The sequence below is a fragment of the Trachemys scripta genome, chromosome 2 (genome assembly GCF_013100865.1).
Source record: "Trachemys scripta elegans isolate TJP31775 chromosome 2, CAS_Tse_1.0, whole genome shotgun sequence".
Classification (NCBI taxonomy): domain Eukaryota; kingdom Metazoa; phylum Chordata; order Testudines; family Emydidae; genus Trachemys; species Trachemys scripta.
Genome location: NC_048299.1, coordinates 219,726,582 through 219,743,006, shown reverse-complemented (window position 1 = coordinate 219,743,006; position 16,425 = coordinate 219,726,582). Strand labels below are relative to the sequence as shown.

General features: G+C 36.4%; 1 protein-coding gene across 1 annotated transcript in view; it reads right to left on the bottom strand.

Annotated features, from left to right (window-relative positions):
- Positions 1–16,425, bottom strand: part of RAB2A (RAB2A, member RAS oncogene family) — an 85,905-nt gene that overhangs the window by 24,128 nt on the left and 45,352 nt on the right. The window contains exons 5-6 of the mRNA XM_034762985.1: positions 13,191–13,283; positions 7,889–8,000 (exon numbers count right to left, since the gene is read on the bottom strand). Of these exons, the coding sequence (XP_034618876.1) occupies positions 7,889–8,000; positions 13,191–13,283 (205 nt within the window). The remainder of the gene's footprint in view (positions 1–7,888; positions 8,001–13,190; positions 13,284–16,425) is intronic.

The window sequence follows — 16,425 nt, the reverse complement described above, 5'->3', positions numbered from 1 at the left end:
TGCAATTCTTGTGATGACCTTAACAGGAAGTACTGACCACTAATTTGTTTCACAGTAGCCACCATGCAGTAGTAAGATAGTAGCAGCTTTGGGACATTAATTAATTGGGTTGTGTTCAAACTAACAACCTAGATCAGGCGTTGGCAACGTTTGGCATGCGGCTCGCCAGGGTAAGCATCCTGGCGGGCCGGGCCAGTTTTATTTACCTGCTGATGCGGCAGGTTTGGCCGACCGGGCCAATGGGGGCGGCGAGAAGCGGCATGGGCGAGCGATGTGCTGGCTGCGGCTTCTCGCCGCCCCCATTGGCCCAGGATGGCGAACCGCGGCCAGTGGGGGCCGCGATCGGCCAAACCTGCCGCATCGGCAGGTAAATAAAACTGGCCTGGCCCGCCAGGGTGCTTACCCTGGCGAGCCGTGTGCCGAATGTTGCCGACCCCGACCTAGATTTTGTACGTGTTACTAGACCACTGAACCATCCATTCCTCCCTCATGGCTCTGCTGATCCCTCATTTGCAGATACCATTGCTCCATTCAATATGTCAATAACTGCTGTAAAACTCTATCCCTTCTTGGGCTCTGCTAACTTTGTCCCCCTTCTTCCTCACCACCTGATCATGCTAACATGAAAAGACAATGGCATGAGACAGAACGTACTTGGGATTGCCCAGTGCACTAACCAACACTCTTGGGAGCAGAGACCCAGTCTCTTGAAAGTTCAAGGTTCAGTTGGTGTGAGAGACTCAATATGTTCAGGACTAAATATTTCTCTCTCCATTAGATGATAGGAGGAATTTGTTACTTCACCTTTTAAAAAGAGAGGATATTTAGTTCTTATAAAATACTTCATCTATAGCTCTCAAAGAGTTTCAAAGCAGGGTAAAGCATTATCTCCTTTTTACATATGAGGAAACCGAAGCACAGAGAGGTGAAGCAACTTGCCCAAGATCACCCAGCAGGTCAGTAGCAGACCAGGAAATATAACCAGAGTCCTAGTCTACTGGACCATGCTGCTTCCCATTAAAATGAGACTACTACTGCTTACAGCTAACACCAACAACTCAACCTGGTGCTCCCTTTATCCAGAATGTTTTTATGTCACCTATTAAATGCATAATGCCATGCTAATTCAAGATTATGGCTGTACAGTGCACACTCAAGAAATATATAGGTTGAAGTTAAATTTTACCCCTTTGTACATGTGCATTATATAGATGTGCACACACACTATCAAAGATCACAATACATATCTAAGGTAACGTGATCAAGAATTGAAAGATCCAGTTGTAATGCATGTGTGAGGAAGGAAAAGTTAAGGATTCACATTATATTTTAACATTCAACTGTATGACCTTAATGTGGCATTAGTGTAAATTTCTTTCTTTTTTTAAAAGAAAACTCCCTGGCTCTATAACTAGACAAAGAACAATTAGTGCATTAGTATAGTGGACTAACTGTGCATTTCCATACCTGTGTAAATACCTGCCATTATAAAATAGCATAAGCATCTCCCAATCCCTCTTGCCAGCTTCCTAGGACACTTTTTGTGCCTTCGTCCCTCAGCTTTTAAATGCTTTTTGTCTTTTAAATTGAGCTAAGGTCTGTAAAATATATGATAAGTTTAAAATGCAAAAAGCTGCCACAAACTGGGACACAAAAAAGGGTCTAGTGGGCTGGCAGGTTCTCATGCTGCTTTAAAAATATTTTTTAAATTGCATCATTCATATAGATATTAGCTACATAAATACATGGCTTGTGGGTTTTTTCTGGATACTTACAGCACTAAGATCAGGGTTTCCAACTAAGAGGTTGCAACCACCCTGTTCTTTCCATATTGCTAAATGGGAAGGGATAGAAGGCAGGGGGCCACCTATGTGGAAAAGGTGGTGACCCACCTCCGTAGGGGCTACAATAGCTCTTGGCATAGTTATGGTTAATTAGGTAAAAACATATCTTTGTCAAAATGACTATTGAACCAAGTCTCTGACAGACATAAAAAGTGGAAAGGGTAGTGTAAATCTGTTTTAACTCACATCAAATAAGTGTCAATTTGGAAATTAGATGTTACTGTAACAATCCAGACACTTGAAGTTAAATATGGAAAATCTGTTAGGTCATCATGTCCATCTCCCTGTCAATGCAGAACTGTTCCGAACAGTACATATACCAAGGCATTTATTTTATAGTCCAAATTTATTTTTCAAGCAATGATGTTTCCACTATTCCCCTTGGAAAAATAATCTATAAGTCACCATTAAGATAAACATTCCTGATATCTGGCCCACATGACTTTTGCTTCGTTTCATCTCATCATCTTCAACTACACGTAAACTAACATTTCACCACCTTTTAGCTGTGAAGTCAACTGAAGTCAATGGGAGCTCTGAGTAAAGAGGGCTTGCAAGACCTTGTCCCTCTAGTTCTTTACAATTCCTTCCTCATAAATTAATCCCTCCAGGCCAGAAACAACACCTTTTTGGACACCCTTCAATTTCTTGACATCTTTTTGTTACTGACTGGTATCCAGAATTGAATGCAGATAAGTGCAGCCTCAACAATGTTTTATGGAAAGCCATTATTCACCTCACTTCTTCATAATGTGACACCTTTTGCCTATGTAGCTCAAAACACCACTGCCTGCCCATCTTTCAACGTACAATCTAATTTTACTTGTGTTCACGATCTCATCGTGCTTTCTCATCGTGCTTTTCCCTCATTTTCCACATATCCATTATCTTGTGTTATAAGCCAAAGCTCATTATTTCCTGCTTACAGTTTTAACTTCTCTAGATCCTTTTGATTATTTCCTGTTCATGCCACCTCTTAATTTAGTACTGCCTGAAAAGATAATTAAAAAAGTGCTCTTTACCTCCTTTAGGAAACTCTGCAAAGCCTTCCTGTTTCATAAAGCTTTCCTATTATAACTAGGAGTGTCAAGCGATTAAAAAAATTAATCGCGATTAATCACTGTTAAACAATAACAGAATACTACTTATTTAAATATTTTTGGATGCTTTTAAATTTTCAAATATATGGATTTCAATCACAACACAGAACACAAAGTGTACAGTGCTCACTTTATATTTATTTTTGATTACAAATATTTGGGCTATAAAAAAAGAAATAGTATTTTTCAATTCAACTCATAAAAGTCCTGTAATATAATCTCTATCATGAAAGTTGAACTTACAAATGCAGAATTACGTACCAAAAAAACCTGCATTAAAAAAAACACAATGTAAAATTTTACAGCCTACAAGTCCACTCAGTCCTACCACTTGAAATTTATTAAAGATTTTGGATGTATTTCTATATTTTGACATATATTGTATTCTGTGTTGTAATTGAAATCAGTGTATGTTTTTTTATTACAAATATTTGCACTGTAAAAATGATAAACAAAAGAAACAGTATTTTTCAATTCACCTCATACAAGTACCATAGTCCAATCTCTTTGTCATGGAAGTGCAACTTACAAATGTAGATTTTTTTTTTTGTTAAATAACTGGACTCAAAACCAAAACAATGTAAAACTTCAGAGCCTACAAGTCCACTCAGTCCTACTTCTTAGTCAGCCAATCGCACAAACAAGTTTGTGTACATTTGCAGGAGATAATGCTGTCCACTTCGTGTTTACATCACCTGAGAGTGAGAACAGGTGTTCACATGGCACTGTTGTAGGCAGCATCACAAAATATTTACATGCTAGATGCATTAAAGATTCATATGTCCCTTCATGCTTCTATCATCATTCCAAAGGACGTGCATCCATGCTAATAAGGGGCTCTGCTTGATAACGATCCAAAGCAATGAAGACCAATGCATGTTCACTTTCATCATCTGAGTCAGATGCCACCAGCAAAAGGTTGATTTTCTTTTTTGGTGGTTTGGGTTCTGTAGTTTCCACACTGGAGTGTTGCTCTTATAAAACTTCGGAAAGCATGCTCCACCTCATCCTTCTCAGATTTTGGAAGGCACTTCAAATTCTTAAACTCTAGGTCGAGTGCTGTAGCTATCTTTAGAAATTTCACATTGGTATCACCTTTGCGTTTTGTCAAATCTGCAGTGAAAGTGTTCTTATAATGAACATGTGCAAAGTCATGAAATATATGGCAGACTGCAGGTAAAACAGAGCAGGAGACATACTATTCTCCCCCAAGGAGTTCAGTCACAAATTTAATTAACACATTTTTTTTAAATGAGCATCAGCAGCATGGAAGCATGGCCTCTGGAATGGTGGCAGAAGCATGAAGGGGCACACTAATGTTTAGCATATCTGGCACGTAAATAGCTTTCAATGGCTACAAAAGTGCCATGTGAATGCCTGTTCTTACTTTCAGGTGACATTGTAAATAAGAAGCCGGCAGCATTGTCTCTCAAATATAAACAAACTTGTTTGTCTTAGTGACTGGCTGAACAAGAAGTAGGACCGAGTGGACTTGTAGATGCTAAAGATTTATATCGTTTTGTTTGAGTGCAGTTACGTAACCATAAATAAATAAATAAATCCACATTTGTAAGTTGCACTTTCACGATAAAGAGAGTGCACTATGGTACTTGTATTAGGTGAATTGAAAAATACCATTTCTTTTGTTTCTATTATTTTTATTACAAATATTTGCACTCTAAAAATGATAAAGTTAGCACTGTACACTTTGTATTCTGTGTTTTCTACATTTTCAAATATATTGATTTCAATTACATCCAAAAATATTTAATACATTTCAATTGGTATTCTATTGTTTAACAGTGCGATTAAAACTGCAGTTAGTTACGATTAATTTTTTTAATTGCATTTTTTTGAGTTAATTGCGTGAGTTAACTGCGATTAATAGACAGCCCTAATTATAACCCTGTTCCTCCTGACCCCAGAAGACAGACATCCTGGCCCACACAGAAATTTCAGAACTCAGAAGGACATCTGCAAAGGAGTCCACAAAGTCCTCTAGAGACTTTGCTATTGCCAATCTATTTATGTGGAAGGCATTCAGATGCTATAGTGAGGTGCAACACTGCAAAACATTAAGATAGAGAGATGGAGATACTCACTCTTCTAGAGTATCTATAAGTGGAAGGAACCATAATCTACCAGATGTGGTTGTGGTAAGGGAATGGAATGAGGGAAGGGTGTGCTCACTCCTTGGCACCTCTCCTTCTCCATTTTTGACCCACAGAAGGATAATTGGGAGCTCACTGAGTTTCTTGTGCAGTCCCTCCCCCCAGGGGTTGACTGAGTCCATCAATAAAGATTGGGCCCAACTCTGATACCCCACTAGATTCCTCCTCTCAATTTGATACATTACAGCTAACAACTATAATAATTTGCCCTTCAGATAGTTTTCATTCTATGTATTCTTGCTCACATGCAAGTCACAATGAAAATATTTCTGGTACGATTTTTGAGACCATTTACTAAATTCTAGGGGTGTCAAGCGATTAAAAACATTAATCGCGATTAATCGCACTGACAGACAATAACAAAATACCATTTATTTAAATATTTTTGGATGTTTTCTACGTTTTCAAATATATTGATTTCAATTACCACACAGAATACAAGGTGTAGTTAATTTAATTAACACTTTTTTAATGAGCATCATCAGCATGGAAGCATGTCCTCTGGAATGGTGGCTGAAGCATGAAGGGACATACAAATGTTTAGCATATCTGGCACGTAAATACATTGCAATGCCAGCTACAAAAGTGCCATGCAAATGCCTGTTCTGACTTTCTTGGTGACATTGTAAATAAGAAGAGGGCAGCATTATCTCCTGAAAATGTAAACAAACTTGTTGTTTGTCTTAGCGATTGGCTGACTAAGAAGTAGGACTGAGTGGACTTGTAGGCTCTGAAGTTTTACATTGTTTTGGTTTTGAGTGCAGTTATTTAACACACACAAAAAAAATCTACATTTGTTAGTTGCACTTTCATGACAAAGATTGCATTATGGTACTTGTATGAGGTGAATTGAAAAATACAATTTCTTTTGTTTAGCATTTTTACAGTGCAAATATTTGTAATAAAAAGTTGTATATACTTTGATTTCAGTTACAACACAGAATACAATATATGTCAAAATGTAGAAAAACATCCAAAATCTTTAATAAATTTCAATTGTATTCTATTAACAGTACGATTAAAACTGCGATTAATCACAATTTTTTTGAGTTAATCACGTGAGAACTGCGATTAATCGAAAGCCCTACTAAATTCACTAGGGAGCATTAATAGCCTAATTCTGTTTAAAAAAGTGAGATGATGTCTATTTTATGAATGCATGCTATTTATTGTTCATGGTACCATTATCCGCTAGAGCCTTACTGATCTCAATATTTCTTCCATTATGTTACTAGCAACTGAAAACGGATTTCCTGGATGATTATCATCAGGCTCACTACCCCAAAATTCTTTTGAGGGGTTTATGTGGGGGTGAAGAAGAATATCAGTGTGACACTGCTTCCCCCACATTCTTCTAGGGCCTCCCCATTTTCAAAAATTCTTGCCACTGGTGAGGTAAATACATTACAAAATTTGTTTATCTTGGGATGCACATCTTCTATATCTGCATATTATGAAGACATGCCGGCTTAGTTAAAGCTGAAGCAAGTCTTCACTTATAAACCTGATTTAACCCTCACCCTCACACTTCCACCCCAATTTTGCCACTGTGAAACCAAATTCACCTGAAATTTCACAGGCATTGAATTTGCACCATTGTGAAAGTTTCAGTAAATTTAAACTTTATTTTGGTGAATACATGTGCCTTAGACCATAGGAAACATTGACCAATCTGGGAAAATATAAGTAGGATCTTGTTTAGTGACTCTAGATGTGAGCTTGACTCATATAAGGTATGGATCCCTCCAGCAGGCAGAGAGAATTTTATCTTACGTAGTTTAGGAAGCTTGTATTCAAACTTCCCTAGACAGGACTGTACTACTTATGATTGCAGCACATGAAAGCCCTACGCCTCAACTGGGAGTAAGAAGGCTGTGGGTTCTATTTCCAGCTTCCCTCTACGAGAAGTAATTTTACCTTGTTTTTCCTTTTGACATCAGACAGCTAATGGGCAACAAATCCACTATCAAAAGTGAACACAATATGAAAAGTACCAAAATCAGACTAAACAGTCAAATACATACTAGAACAGAAGAGTCTGAGCACAGTCCATCTTGCCCAATATCCTGTCTCCAATAATGGCCTATATCAGAGCTTCAGGAGGAGCATACTGATCAGGACAAGTATAGAGTGATCCATTCCTAGCTTCCACTCCCAGATTCTGATAATCAGAGGTTTAGGGTCATTCCTGACCATCTTGGCTAATACCCATTGATGGATCTATCCTCCATGAACTTATCCAGTTCTTTTTTTAACCCAATTATAATCTTGGCCATCACTACATCCCATGGCAATGAGTTCCAAAGACTAGCTGTGAGTTGTGTGGAAAAAGTACTTCCTCTGCTTTGTATTAAACCTTCTGCCTATTAATTTCATCGGGTGACCCATGATTTTTGCTAACAAAAACTCAAGGAAGAGGCACAGTATTTTGACACTATATTTGAAATGCTGTAAATGTACATCTTAGCTTTCTTAAACTGATAAATATCTGTAAATTATTGTAGAAAGGTAGTATAGCAGGGAAGTTAAACACAGCAATCTACTCAGTCTGATGTGTCCACTACATTTTACTGAATATCATCTCAGAATATTTTAAAAAAACAAAATAGAAAAATGAAGAGTAAGGTTCAAGTCTTATTTCTAAAAGGGAGAGTAAAATGAGATTAAAAAAAACTTTCAGTATAAAGCAGCGGGAAAGCATGTTAAAAGATTAAAAGCTTAAAACTAACTGTTTTAATTAAATGTTATCAAGAACAATTTTAAATGCAGTTACCTCCTCGACATTAGAAGCAGTTTTGGCAGATGTCTCCATAAAAATAAGTCCATGCTCTCGTGCAAATGCTTCACCTTCTTCTTTTTTCACTTCTCTTCTAGATTCTAAGTCACTAAGATGACCAAACAAGAGACAGAGTTACTTACCTGTACAAGTAAAAAGACTCCAAAAGCAGTTTCCTTAGAGACATACCTCACATGGCTTTCATGTGCTTCCCATCCAGGGAACTATTCACATCTATTAGTTAGAATCTTTACCTCATGTCAGATATGCAGCAGTAGAACCATAAGGGATAGTCATACCATATCTGTTTGAAGTGAAGTTATTTTTGACCCAGACATAGCATGAACCTTAATGAACCAGCTTCCAGAAGGAAAATCTAGGGGAGTATGCATGCATAGACATTAACTTCAGATAACTATTGTTAGAGGCAAGTATCTCTCCTCTGAAATGTAGCATCAATTGATCCACCCTCCAGAAATCTAAACTGGTAAAAAGCATGTATTTATATAAATAGACTTTCTGTGAAATAAAAAGGGACCAGTCAGCTTCATTTTCTGGGGTTCACATGCAATAACACAACATTCGCATGTGGGGATTGAAATGCAACAAAAGAAAGCTTATATTCAGACAAAAAACTTATTACAAATCATAAAGAGAAACATTTCTTCTAAATGATTCTACGTTGCATTAAACCTTGTTTCTTACAAAACCTAATTTTTGGTCTTGAAGTTGCATACCCATAAACACTCCTTTACAACAGACAGGTGAACTTGAGTGACATACACAAAACTACTCGTTTTCTACTTCCTAAGAAGTCTAGGTGAAAATGTATTATTATAGGTTAGGAAATAGCGTACTCGGATTGGACAACTAAAAAAATGACATCACATCTTGTGAGTTACATAAGGTAATTTTAATAGCTGTGGCTATTTCATTCTTAAGAACTCAAATTTTGTTACTGTGCAGAGTGATATATTTATTTCGTGTCTAGGCTGCTTACCTTCATTTTGGACAGGAGGGATTACACTTTTAAAAAGTTGTACCTTAACTGTGCATGTAAAATATGTTTGCAAACAGTGTTCCAAGTGAAATAGCTAACTGTAAACTGAACACCCATTTAAAAAGATAAGATCTTGTAGTGGTCAGTCACGGATAACATTAGTGCCATATTGACTTTATAATGACAATTCTGATGAACACAATGCATACAAGAGTAAAGTATCTATATAGTATTTTATTTACATATTTACTTTTTAATCCCGCCCACTGCACTTATATTTTGCAACACAAAACAGGTATCTGGTATTTTGACTGTCTTGTGTGAATATAACAATTTTGACTGTATACTTTGGCTAAGTACATGTACTAAGACTATAGCTGCATTTATAAAGATACTAAGAGATACTATATAATGAATATGACTTATTAAAAAAAAATTAATTTCATATTAAACATTTGACTCAAAGTTTGGGGCAAGTTAGCAGGATGTTTGTTCTGGAAGTCCTGGAATACCTGCCCTGATAATGACTGAGGCTTGAGCAAATATGTGCATGCAGTGTCTGTCTGTCAGTTGAGATCTGCAAGTTTGAAAAGTGGTCTAGAATTTGTAGGATATTTTAAAATGTCCTTTCAATTAAGGTGTTAAAACACATATGCAGAACAAAGTTCTAAATTTAAGTAACCATTTCAAATATTCATGCAAATATCTGATAGAAAAGGTTGCTGCCTTGATATTACATACCCACCCACACGCACCCGTGTTTGCGTGTGTGCATCATTATAAAAATAATTATAAAAACTGAAAATTCTCCTGTACTTTGTCTTCTTAACTCAATGAGTTAAGGCTTCTTTGTTTCCAATTAATCTTCCTAGAGGAGATGTCAGAGTTACTCCCCAAAAGTCTACTTATTCCCTTTTTTTGAAAGACTAAAGTAAAGGCACACTTCCTAAAACCTGAGGACTGGGGAGGAGAGAGGGGTAAAGAAAAGAAATGCTGGATATTAAGTCTCAGCCACTATAATATAAGATTAACCCACAACAGTGTTATGCCAGTTTTAAACTAGTACAACCCCTCCATTAATTTCAATGCAGTTGCACCAGTTTAAAACTGGAGTAAGCCAAGGGGTGAATTATTTCTCAAACCCACTATTTCTCAACTTTTTTTTGGAAGTAAAGTCTAATCTATATCTTCTGGTACCCCAGGTTGCAACCCTATCCCTACCCACCCATTCCAGTGATTTAAAAGTATATGGTCTTGTCAGAATAGTACAGCTATAATGGTTTGCCATTATTTCTTCTTTTGATGGGACCTGTATTGTTTTGATGCTTTGTTACTGTGCAGATATAACAATGCAGTTTGTACTGTACAGTCTTATTCTAACTATATTATTTGCATATACTTTATCAAACATTTACAATGAAACATAAATTTAAGCAGTATCTTGGATTATGGTGTTAGGGATACTTACATAATTTAAGTAATCTTCCCCATTACCAGAATTCAAGAAATAAAACCACTCTTGTAGTATATACATTTCAGCTGGGTGTATTTTTTCCTTTAAAGCCTAGTGAAATCTAAAGAAAAATTAGAAAGGTTGTTTCTTGAAGATTACTGCTTCTTTTGCTTTAGGATTGTAGCTTTTTAAAGGCATTTAAAAAAAATCTCACTACATTGTAAAGTAACAAAGTTATGAGATATCTGTACATTAACAGATTATGTTTAAGCAATAGGAGTTCTAAGTGTGATATTAATGATTATGGCACGCAGACTAATGGATCATCACACTCCCAGTTATGTGTTATAGAAAACATATTAGCATAACTGCAAAAGAATATATTCAAAATATGCAGTATATCTTAGCAGCAGAAAAACAAAAACAGATGAGTCCCCTAGCAGTTTGGGAAAACGTGCTCACGGTAGCCTTCATGCAAGAGGTCTTTATCTTGCTGGTTGGTGGAAAAGGGATGCTGCCCCTTTAAGGGATTCCCCCTACAATGGGTGGGAAGGAGGAGGAAAGTTTACATGGATGGGCAGGAAGCAGCTGGGGCCAGGTCAGTGCTGGGTCACTGGTTTTCCTGCTGACGAGATGAGTGTATATGGGGGTTATTTATACCACAAGCAGCTCCAGAGAAGCACTTTTTACCAGGATTGAGCTTGTAGTACCCATCCACAACTATGCAAAAGGATCAGGTGTTTTTCTCCTGACCCGCTGTGGGGATTACAATAGTCACCCTTTTCTTTGGGGGTTGGGAATGAATTTTTTCCTCACTGCCAGACTGGCTGGGACAGGATGTTTTCCTTTGCCTTCCCCACCAGCAGGTCTGGGACCCAATGAGGTAGAGCAGGGGATTTATGGTGTAAAATTGCAACACAGTACATAAAAGTCATGGCAGATGTTTAGTGCAGATCTTTGGTATGCAAGGGATATGGTTATAGGATAAAATGGACTGGAAAAAGGATTTGAAGGAAAGCATCCCTTACGGGACCTGAGAAAGGGGGTTTTGGGGCTCCTAATGACTTGAACAGCCGGGAGCTGATCTTTTATAACCTCCATTTCATCTTATATGAGGTGACGGAAGCAGGGTCGCAGCAATGGGATGGCTGGGACAAGGTTGGGGATTACGTGGAAATTATTAAGAAAGTGAGGATGGACCTGCACTGTACAATTTATTGCCAGGTACTCCCAGAAATTAAGTGAACGAAATTGTAGCCTGCCACATTTATCATCGCTTGTCTTTCTTCTAACATGGCTGGACAAAGAGAAGTTATATTATGCAAACTGATGTGGTATCTATATCTCACATACACGCAATGCAGATCTAATTTGCCACAAGATATGCTATTTCCTCCTCTGCTATATTTTAGCTCACATGACCAGAAGAATGTGTGACCACTCATTTAAGTAAAATAGATGTAGTTTGTACATTTCATTCAGAAAAGTTAGCTTTTGCCAGTTTGACTACTCAATCAATTTCACTGGCTAATGGAAAATTGTCAATTAGCCATACAGTCCTTTTTCCAAATTATATGCAATATAAAACTTTTAGGCAGCTTTCACAATTACTTGACTTCAGAGAACATTAAAAGTTAATTTTACATGGAAATAAGATTTCATAGAAAAATATTAGATGAAGCAGCCAGATTGTGAAATGAGCTTGTAGTCAGTTCAATTGAGTGGACAGGTATCCACATTACACAAATCACCATTACAACTGACACCTTTGTAGAATTGCTCAGGCATGGAGATAGGTTGATCTCAGACCAGGAAAAGGGAGCTGTAATATAGCTAACAGATCACTTAAATCCTGAACTTTTATCTTCTCCTTTAGTATTTGAAATTGAAGTTCCAGATTTTTACCAAAAAAACTGTTTGCTAATATGTTGTCACAGTTCGCTGAATCAAAATGGTAGAAAACTCAAGATGCGTGATGATTTAATAATTATCATTTTTCTAAAGATCTACGTTCCTGTTCAACCATTTCAGAATCAAGAGAGCATTTTTAGCACATTTGAATTGCTTTGGCTGAAAATCAATAGGCTAGGTGTTGAAAATGCAAGTAGGATATCGCATCTAAGGCCAGACACAAGAAAAACAGGTCTAGATAATCAGTTACTGTATCAGTTTGTTGCAAACATTTTTATTTTTCCAACTAGCTTATAGAAATGTGCATGTTTTTTAAAAGTGTAACCAGATCTACTTTAGTTTCACTTACTGAACACACTTTCCATTTTGGACAGTGTGCGTGTCTTTTTAATTTTTGCAGAATAAATGTGCTTATGAAGTGAATTGCATAGTATGAGTTTTATATATAAAAATGCTTTTTCTCCCCCTCCTCACCATTCTTTCAGGAAAAGGCACATATTTTTGTCAAATTTAGGGAAAAACTGTAACCACTCTGGCATACACATGCAAAAATTTACATTTCAAATAGTATTAGAAACAGAAAAACGCAAATAAGCTCAGAAAATTAATAAACAGTATCAAAAACTAAACCTAAACAAATTACTGGACTTTGTCTTTTTAAATTAAAATTACTTCTGAATGATCTAGCCAGAGCAGGAGTGCATATAGCTCATCCATATATGAAGTTATTACATCCAGGCTATTTAGAAAAGCGTTTTTTTTTGTCCACTGAAAAAATCTTTATGTTCATTAAAGATTAAAAATTATCTAAAATTAGCACGTTGATTACAAAGAATCACAAATATCAGAGGAGAACTATTACCTAAACAAGCAGGTCATAGAGCTTTATTACCTGCATACTCATTAGCTTCTATTTCATAAAGGATTATTTTTACCTTTTATTTCCAATAAGCATAATGACCATGTTGGAATTGGAATGCTGGCGAGCATCTTCTAACCAGGTAGTCAAGTGATTGAAAGTATCTCTCCTGAGTTTGAACAAGAATGAAAATTAAGAGCGATGCTTCAAGAAAGAAAAGTATTTGCCCAAATGCTATCACCCACAGATTTTTCTTTAGTAATTTACTTCAATGATAAGATTTCTTACATTAAGAAAGCCAATATACTGTAAGCATAATCAAAGTTCAATATACTCTAAGACACAAGACATAAAGGGTGAAATCCTGGCCCCGATGAAGTCAATGGCAAAGCTTCCACTGACTTCAATGGAGCCAAGATTTCACCCATATTCTGTGGCAAGTACACTCCGGCATTCTGGGGGGGGGGGAAAAAAACAAAACCAAAACTTTTATAATAGCATGAAATGCATTGAAAAGAATGCAGAAAATGAAGGTTTGTTGAACTAATATACATGTATTAATTTTGTTATTCATTTATGTAGTTTTAATGAAGATTTTCAGTTTGAGCTATGCCACAGGCTGCTGCTCCATTTTGCTGCAAGATCCACTATTTGCCATACCTCCCTTTCCCTTTTCTTGGCCATATGGAGTATGGGAGGTTTTAACCGCATCTTTCCTTCTTTCTGATAGCTAGAATGTTATCAGCTTAAAGGAGCCGGGGGTAAAGGGATGGTTGAAGGAGGTGGGTGATGGAAAGGAAAGCTCATCAAGTTGAAAGACACCTCAAGTTCAGCGTTCAAAGGTTTTTGTTGTTTCATTATTGGCAGAGAGAGTCAGCATGCAAGGTTCAGGGTTCAGAGTGTCAGTTAGAAGACGTGCTGCCTCAGAAGCTCCACCTCATGACTCAAGCAGTGAACTCACTGAGTTCTGAAACGTGTCTGCTGACAACAGCTAGAATTCCCCCGGGGGGAAAGGAACAGGCAGACAAGTAGTAGTAAACAGGGAAGCAAGAACAAAATGGTGGTTGTCTTCACCTAAAAATCAGCAAGTTCAAACATATTGCTGAAAGCATTCTAACTGTAGATTTCATGACTAACTTTCATGAAGAGTAATCAATAAAAGGCCCCACACATTGTAAAGAATTCTTCTAAATGATCTAAATAATTCAAACTTTAAAAACAAAAACACCACAACACACTAATGCAGTGGATACAACAGCAACTGCTACAGTCAAGATTTCCAGGTTTAGTCTCTGCCTAAAAGAATGTATTTTTTAGGAAGTTTAAGTAAAAAAGTTTTTTTCTTTTAAGAAAAATGAAAACAATTTACATATAGTCTTCACTCCCCTTGTACTAACCCCACCCCCACCAAAAACAGTTTTTGCACAAAGATGCTTGTTCCATTATAAGCAAAAAAAAAAATCACAAAAAAAACTTACAACTCTTTTTGAACAGCTGTACAATTGAGGCTGCAAAAGACAAAACTTAGCATGGAAATAGCCTTTATTGACAAAGCTGCTACTCGTGATGAAATTTGTTTTAACTAAGTAGTTATGACCCTTGAAAAAAATTACATACCGCACTTTTCAACTATTAGCTTGTAAATGTGAGTAAGTTCGATATGTAGTGAAAAAGTGTAATGAAAACATGCATGAACCACAGCAAGGATTCTGCACAGGTTGTAAGGTGCAAAGGAAGGTCTGCTGCACACATTGAAAACACTAATGCTTTAATCCTGAATTCAGAACCTCATGTCCACCTACACAGTTTTCAAGGCAGGAGCAGGGGCTAATAATGATGTAAGCACTTCAGAAGCCTCCGATGTGTCTTCAGGTATATCTACACTGCAACTGGGAGGTGTATAGGCTGACTTTATAATGGACACATACAGAGAGCAATGGTAAAGTTCTGCTTTCAGCACTAACTCTGGTATTTTCTTAGTGCTTACCCATGCAGCTGTAACAACTTTTAAAAGATCTTGTATGGAATTTCCTATAGGGCTGTCATATTATTAAAAAAAAAAAAAATCACAATTAATCAAAGCCTTAATCATACTGTTAAACAACAGAACACCAATTACTATTTATTAAATATTTTCGGATATTTTTCTACATTTTCAAATATATTGATAATTACAACACAGAATACAAGTGAACAGGGTTCACTTTATATTATTTTTTATTACAAATATCTGCACTGTAAAAAGATAAAATAAATAGTATTTTTCAGTTCACCTCATACAAGTACTGTAGTGCAATCTCTATTGTTAAAGTGCATCTTACAAATGTGGAATTATTATTATTTTATACAACTGCACTCTCAAACAAAACAATATAAAACTTTAGCGTCTAAAAGTGGAAGCATGAAGGGGCATACGAATGTTTAGCATATCTGGTACATAAATACCTTGCAATGCCAGTTACAACAGTGCCATGTGAATGCCTGTTCTCACTTTCAGGTGACTTTGTAATAAGAAGTGGGCAGCATTATCTTCCATAAATATAAACAGACTTGTTTGTCTTATCGATTGGCTGAACAATAAGTAGGACTGAGTGGACTTGTAGGCTCTAACATTTTATGTTTTGTTTTTGAGTGCAGTTATGTAAAAAAATAATTCTACATTTGAAAATTGCACTTTCACGATAAAGAGATTGCACTACAGCATTTGTATGATGTGAATTAAATATACTATTTCTTTTGTTTATCTTTTTTACAATGCAAATATTTGTAATAAAAATAATATAAAGTAAGCACTGTACACTTTGTATTCTATGTTGTAATCAAAATCAATATATTTGAAAAATGTAGTAAAACATCCAAAAATATTTATAATAAATTTAAATTGGTATTCTATTAACAGTGTGATTAAAACTGTGATTAATCACGACTTTTTTTAAATCTAGTTAATTTGTTTTGAGTTAATCACTTGCATTAACTGTGATTGACAGTCCTAGTTTCCTGGGGGTTTTAAAAAAAAATGGGCAAAAGAAAAGCTACTGACAAGCACTTTACTCTCCGTAACTTGGAAGCTCCATTGGTTTGCAATAAATGAGCAAATAGCATATGTAAATTCCATAATTGGAAATTATTTGATCATACATCCTGCAGGGCTTCTAAGGATACAGTAATGCCTCGCTTAATGTTGCAGTTATGTTCCTGAAAAATGCGACTTTAAGCGAAACGATGTTAAGCGAATCCAATTTCCTCATAAGTATTAATGTAAATATGGGGGGTTAGGTTCCACGGAAATTTTTTTCCACCAGACAAAAAAC